The 6,808-nt window shown below is 50.3% G+C and overlaps 1 protein-coding gene across 1 annotated transcript in view; it reads left to right on the top strand.

The window, feature by feature from the left end:
* Positions 1-6,746: 6,746 nt before the first annotated feature.
* LOC140349280 (uncharacterized) overlaps positions 6,747-6,808 on the top strand; it is a 14,449-nt gene continuing 14,387 nt past the window's right edge. Inside the window, exon 1 of the mRNA XM_072435554.1 lies at positions 6,747-6,808. This exon is cut by the window's right edge and continues 363 nt beyond it. Coding sequence (XP_072291655.1) covers positions 6,764-6,808 — 45 coding nt within the window. The 5' untranslated portion in view covers positions 6,747-6,763.

A 6,808-nucleotide genomic window follows, 5' to 3' on the forward strand; every position in this document is an offset into this window, starting at 1 on the left:
CGTCTCCAGCTTGTCCCTCAGGAGCCGTCTCCAGCTTGTCCCTCAGGAGCCGTCTCCAGCTTGTCCCTCAGGAACCGTCTCCAGCTTGTCCCTCAGGAGCTGATGGTGTTGAAGGCGCTGGAGAGATGAAAGAACAGGATCCTCACAGAGCTGCCAGGCTTCTCCAGGTGAGAGAGAGAGCGGTGCAGCAGGAGATGACGGCGTCCTCCACTCCGATGTCAGGACGTATACAAACTGCAGCAGGTCCTGAGCTCACGGTGGAGCGGAGGTGGTCCAGGACCAGCTCCAGTGTCTTCATCAGGACGTGAGAGACACCGGCCTGAAGCTGTTGAGGTCTTTGGGGCGCGGTGTCTTAGGCACAGGCACCAGACAGGAGGTCTTCAGACCTGTGGTACCAGACAGGAGGTCTTCAGACCTGTGGTACCACCCTCAGCTTGCATGCTGAGGTGGGAGGGGCCATGTCATTTATGGCTTTGTAAATCAGGAGGAGGAGTTTAAATGTGATTCTAAACTGGAGCCAGTGAAGAGACTCCAGCACCGGCGTAATGTGATCTCTTCTTTTAGTTCCTGTTAGTAATCTTGCTGCTGCATTTTGAACCAGTTAAAGCTTTTTATGGAGCTTTTAGGACCTGCTGTGAGCAGGAGTTACAGGAGAATCTAGACGTTACAGATGCAGGAGACGTTTCAGCTTCACTTTTAGGCCGGATTCTTCTGATTTGATCTTTATTACACAGATTAAAGAGTCTGTTTCACAGACTTGATTTATATGAGCTTTAAATGAGAGCTCCTGGTCCAATCAGACTCTGAGGTTTCTTACAGTAGAACTGGAGGCTTCAATGTGACTATCTGCTCAGATAGAGCGTCTCGTACATGTTTAGGACCAGCACAATGACCTCCAGCACAATGACCTCCAGCACAATGACCTCCAGCACAATGACCTCCAGCACAATGACCTCCAGCACAATGACCTCCAGCACCATGACCTCCAGCACAATGACCTCCAGCACAATGACCTCCAGCACAATGACCTCCAGTACAATGACCTCCAGCACAATGACCTCCAGCACAATGACCTCCAGCACAATGACCTCCAGCACAATGACCTCGAGCACCATGACCTCCAGCACAATGACCTCCAGCACAATGACCTCCAGCACAATGACCTCCAGCACAATGACCTCCAGCACCATGACCTCCAGCACAATGACCTCCAGCACAATGACCTCCAGCACAATGACCTCCAGCACCATGACCTCCAGCACAATGACCTCCAGCACAATGACCTCCAGCACAATGACCTCCAGCACCATGACCTCCAGCACAATGACCTCCAGCACAATGACCTCCAGCACAATGACCTCCAGTACAATGACCTCCAGCACCATGACCTCCAGCACAATGACCTCCAGCACAATGACCTCCAGCACAATGACCTCCAGCACCATGACCTCCAGCACAATGACCTCCAGCACAATGACCTCCAGTACAATGACCTCCAGCACAATGACCTCCAGCACCATGACCTCCAGCACAATGACCTCCAGCACAATGACCTCCAGCACAATGACCTCCAGCACAATGACCTCCAGCACCATGACCTCCAGCACAATGACCTCCAGCACAATGACCTCCAGCACAATGACCTCCAGCACCATGACCTCCAGCACAATGACCTCCAGTACAATGACCTCCAGCACAATGACCTCCAGCACAATGACCTCCAGCACAATGACCTCCAGTACAATGACCTCCAGCACAATGACCTCCAGCACCATGACCTCCAGCACAATGACCTCCAGCACAATGACCTCCAGTACAATGACCTCCAGCACAATGACCTCCAGCACCATGACCTCCAGCACAATGACCTCCAGCACAATGACCTCCAGCACAATGACCTCCAGCACAATGACCTCCAGCACCATGACCTCCAGCACAATGACCTCCAGCACAATGACCTCCAGCACAATGACCTCCAGCACCATGACCTCCAGCACAATGACCTCCAGTACAATGACCTCCAGCACAATGACCTCCAGCACAATGACCTCCAGCACAATGACCTCCAGTACAATGACCTCCAGCACAATGACCTCCAGCACAATGACCTCCAGCACAATGACCTCCAGTACAATGACCTCCAGCACAATGACCTCCAGCACAATGACCTCCAGCACAATGACCTCCAGTACAATGACCTCCAGCACAAATTACTTTAGAACAAGGGGAGGAGCTCTGGTTTACATGAACAAACTGGTACCTATCAGATAAATAGGATTTAAACCAGCTGAGGGCGGGGCCTCTGAGGGCGGGGCCTCTGAGGGCGGGGCCTCTGACACCTACATCACATTCTAACCTCTGCAGTAGAATGTTGTGGTCGATGGTCAAACGCTGAGGTCAGAACCAAGATTGGGCTCTGAACCCTGACTGAGCCCACCAGTCTGAGAGCGACGAAATAATCCCTCTAACTTTCTAACTTTGTTTATTTGATGCAGTTCTTGGTTGTACCATGGGGAGGCGCTTTGACCTAATGACCTTCTGTTTTAACAGAGCTGCAGCATCAAGAGCAGACTTCAGAGAATTCATGGTCAAGTCGACAAATTGATCACTTAAACTGGACTAAAACTGTTCTCAGCGCGATCACATGACGTGATCACATGACGTGATCACATGACATGTCACTGAATATTGGCTCTATTATTTCTTTGAATTTTGAGATAGATTTTTCAGATTTTGTTCTTTTCATTATAACTTTATTCTGTGGCTGATGATCTTTAAGAATAAACTAAATGTAATTATGAAATGATCTGACAATATAGGGTTTAGAGTGAAACCAATGCTGTCTAACAAGGCGCTGAAGGCATTACTGAGAGAGTCATCACTCATGTTCACCTGGATATTAAAGTCTCCAGCTATAACTGTTTTATCCCAGGCTAACACTAAGTTTGATATAAAGTCAGAAAACTCTGTTAAAAAACTCTGAATAGGACCAGGAGGTCGAGAGAAAACTATGAACAAAACTCCTTTTTGGTTTTTCATATTTGGACATGTGATTGACACATGAGGCTTTAAATGAGTGAAATGTGTTGTTAGTTTTAGGGCTCATGAGTCGCTTGAGTGTGAGATCACTGCCACACCACCACCTCTGTGCTCCTGGAGGTGTGACAGGTAACATGGGTGGGTGGGGTTAACACGGGTGGGGTTATCATGGGTGGGTAGGCTTAACACGGGTGGGTGGGGTTAACATGGTGGGTGGGGTTATCATGGGTGGGTCGGGTTATCATGGGTGGGTGGGGTTATCATGGGTGGGTGGGGTTAACATGGGTGGGGTGGACTCATTTAGTCTGACGTAGTCGTCTTGTTGAAGCCACGTTTCAGTTCGTCATTTGTGGTTGTTATTTTCCATAAGTTATTTGGTCTGAGCCTGAAATAGTTTTTCTGAGATATGACTTTTTGGCATTATTTGTACGAGGGACACGAGGGACACGAGGGACACGAGGGACACACACTATCTCTATTACTGTCTCTATCTGTCTTGAATCTGAACACTTCACATGTGACAGAGCGGGCAGGAGTTCAGCGACAGAGGAGCGTCTTACACTGCTGCTCTGCGCCCGGGGCTCATCCCTGGGTGCTCACTAAACACGACTAAGACTATCGGTCTAACTCTGAACTAATAGGGATGTAACCTCTGAAGTGGGAGGGGCCATCCCTGCGTATGAGCCCGGGCTTTACCCAAAACCCACTCCAGTTGTCAACAAAGACTACGTTGTTTTGAGGGCACCATCTAGAGAACCAGCTGTTGATGCTGAAAGAGGCTGTTCAGTTCATCTTTGATCCGATTGGGCAGAAAATATTACAGTGTCTGACATCGACTTCACCAATTCAAACACCGCGGCTACTTGAACTTTGAGCACCTCTGATTGTCTCCGCCGGGCGTCGTTACCGCCTGCGTGGATCACCACTCGACGGAAATTCTGTCTACTCTGCTTTAAGATCCTAAGATTTCCTTCGATGTCACCCATTCTGGCCCCCGGGTAACACCTAACGCTAGCAGCAGCTGGTAGCACCTAACGCTAGCAGCAGCTGGTAGCACCTAACGCTAGCAGCAGCTGGTAGCACCTAACGCTAGCAGCAGCTGGTAGCACCTAACGCTAGCAGCAGCTGGTAGCACCTAACGCTAGCAGCAGCTGGTAACACCTAACGCTAGCAGCAGCTGGTAGCACCTAACCCTAGCAGCAGCTGGTAGCACCTAACGCTAGCAGCAGCTGGTAGCACCTAACGCTAGCAGCAGCTGGTAGCACCTAACGCTAGCAGCAGCTGGTAGCACCTAACGCTAGCAGCAGCTGGTAGCACCTAACGCTAGCAGCAGCTGGTAGCACCTAACGCTAGCAGCAGCTGGTAACACCTAACGCTAGCAGCAGCTGGTAGCACCTAACCCTAGCAGCAGCTGGTAGCACCTAACGCTAGCAGCAGCTGGTAGCACCTAACGCTAGCAGCAGCTGGTAGCACCTAACGCTAGCAGCAGCTGGTAGCACCTAACGCTAGCAGCAGCTGGTAGCACCTAACGCTAGCAGCAGCTGGTAGCACCTAACGCTAGCAGCAGCTGGTAACACCTAACGCTAGCAGCAGCTGGTAGCACCTAACCCTAGCAGCAGCTGGTAGCACCTAACGCTAGCAGCAGCTGGTAGCACCTAACGCTAGCAGCAGCTGGTAACACCTAACGCTAGCAGCAGCTGGTAACACCTAACGCTAGCAGCAGCTGGTAGCACCTAACCCTAGCAGCAGCTGGTAGCACCTAACGCTAGCAGCAGCTGGTAGCACCTAACCCTAGCAGCAGCTGGTAGCACCTAACCCTAGCAGCAGCTGGTAGCACCTAACGCTAGCAGCAGCTGGTAGCACCTAACGCTAGCAGCAGCTGGTAGCACCTAACGCTAGCAGCAGCTGGTAGCACCTAACGCTAGCAGCTGGCAGCTTCACGTCTCTAACAATAGAACTCCCGATTACAAGAGTTTCTCTCGTGTGTTCAGCGGGCGTGTGATCGCTGAGGGGAGAAAACCTATTATAGACGTGAAGCTCACGGCGCTCTAAAGTTCGGCGTTTAGCGCCTTGTCCCCTCCGAACTGTCACAAAATGGTCCCTATTCTGTTCCTGGTCTAGTCCCGGCTGCACGGGAGACGCTGAGGGGCTGAGCTCGGCCTTACTGCTACTGCTAATGCTAATGCTACGCCCTGTAGCGCGGTCCGGTAGCCCTCGAGCTAATACCTCACTGTAGCTGGACTTTAGCTCCTCTAAACAGCGGATCCGCACTTCTAACTCCGTAACCCTGGCCTCCAAAACTACCACTACACTGCACTTCACGCACCTGTCATCAGAGAAGGAGCCAGGGTTCTGACTCGACATATGACAGCTCAAACAGGTAAAGGTAGGTCCAGCCATGACGCTAGCGGCTAGGCTACGCTAGGCTAGTTCAGGCTGGAGCTAGAGAGTGAGGAGGGCTTTTAATCCACGAAATACAGAAAAGTGAGCGGTTTGAGGCTCCGGATTGTTTGCGGAGAAATCAAACGTTCACTTTCGTGAATATGATGCGTAAATAGTGTGTAATTCATGGATTAATCGATAAAAATCTCTAAGAACGAACAGCTCTGAAAACGCGACACACTCACCGGAAGTGACGTCACCGGGCTATAGAACCATCTCATCCAATCAGAGCTCTTCACTCTCGAAATGCTGGCCTTCTGGTGCCAAAAGTCTCTAAAAGCACAGTAGGAGGTAGAGCCTTCTGGTGGTGCCAAGAGTCTCTAAAAAGCACAGTAGGAGGTAGAGCCTTCTGGTGGTGCCAAGAGTCTCTAAAAGCACAGTAGGAGGTAGAGCCTTCTGGTGGTGCCAAGAGTCTCTAAAAAGCACAGTAGGAGGTAGAGCCTTCTGGTGGTGCCAAGAGTCTCTAAAAGCACAGTAGGAGGTAGAGCCTTCTGGTCCCAAGAGTCTCTAAAAGCACAGTAGGAGGTAGAGCCTTCTGGTCCCAAGAGTCTCTAAAAGCACAGTAGGAGGTAGAGCCTTCTGGTCCCAAGAGTCTCTAAAAGCACAGTAGGAGGTAGAGCCTTCTGGTGGTGCCAAGAGTCTCTAAAAGCACAGTAGGAGGTAGAGCCTTCTGGTGGTGCCAAGAGTCTCTAAAAAGCACAGTAGGAGGTAGAGCCTTCTGGTGGTGCCAAGAGTCTCTAAAAGCACAGTAGGAGGTAGAGCCTTCTGGTCCCAAGAGTCTCTAAAAGCACAGTAGGAGGTAGAGCCTTCTGGTCCCAAGAGTCTCTAAAAGCACAGTAGGAGGTAGAGCCTTCTGGTCCCAAGAGTCTCTAAAAGCACAGTAGGAGGTAGAGCCTTCTGGTGGTGCCAAGAGTCTCTAAAAGCACAGTAGGAGTAGGTTTTAATTTAAATATGCCGTGATTCTGTTTGTACTTATGTTTGGATGATGTGTTTGGTTTTATCTATTTGTTTTCAAAATTGGAGAAAATAAAATATTAAAAAATGGAATATATATATATAGCTGGTGTGGGTCAAACAAGGTCTGCTTCAGGTGCTGGAGAACCAGACCACTGACCCCTGACCCCTGACCCTTGACCACTGACCCCTGACCACTGATCTCAACCAGCTCCTGGAACAAGGAGAACATGATTATTTCTGTTTGAATGTGCTTCTTACACAAAACTACACTTGAACCTCTTGTTCATCTATTCAGGAGCTGATGGCGTCTCCAGAGTCATCTCTAATGGAAGATCCAGACCAGGGTCCAGACCCTGGCCAGGACTCGGGC

Source organism: Eucyclogobius newberryi, unplaced genomic scaffold, assembly GCF_026437365.1.
Source record: "Eucyclogobius newberryi isolate DKJ021-1_F unplaced genomic scaffold, fEucNew1.0.hap1 SCAF_7, whole genome shotgun sequence".
NCBI classification, from domain to species: domain Eukaryota; kingdom Metazoa; phylum Chordata; class Actinopteri; order Gobiiformes; family Gobiidae; genus Eucyclogobius; species Eucyclogobius newberryi.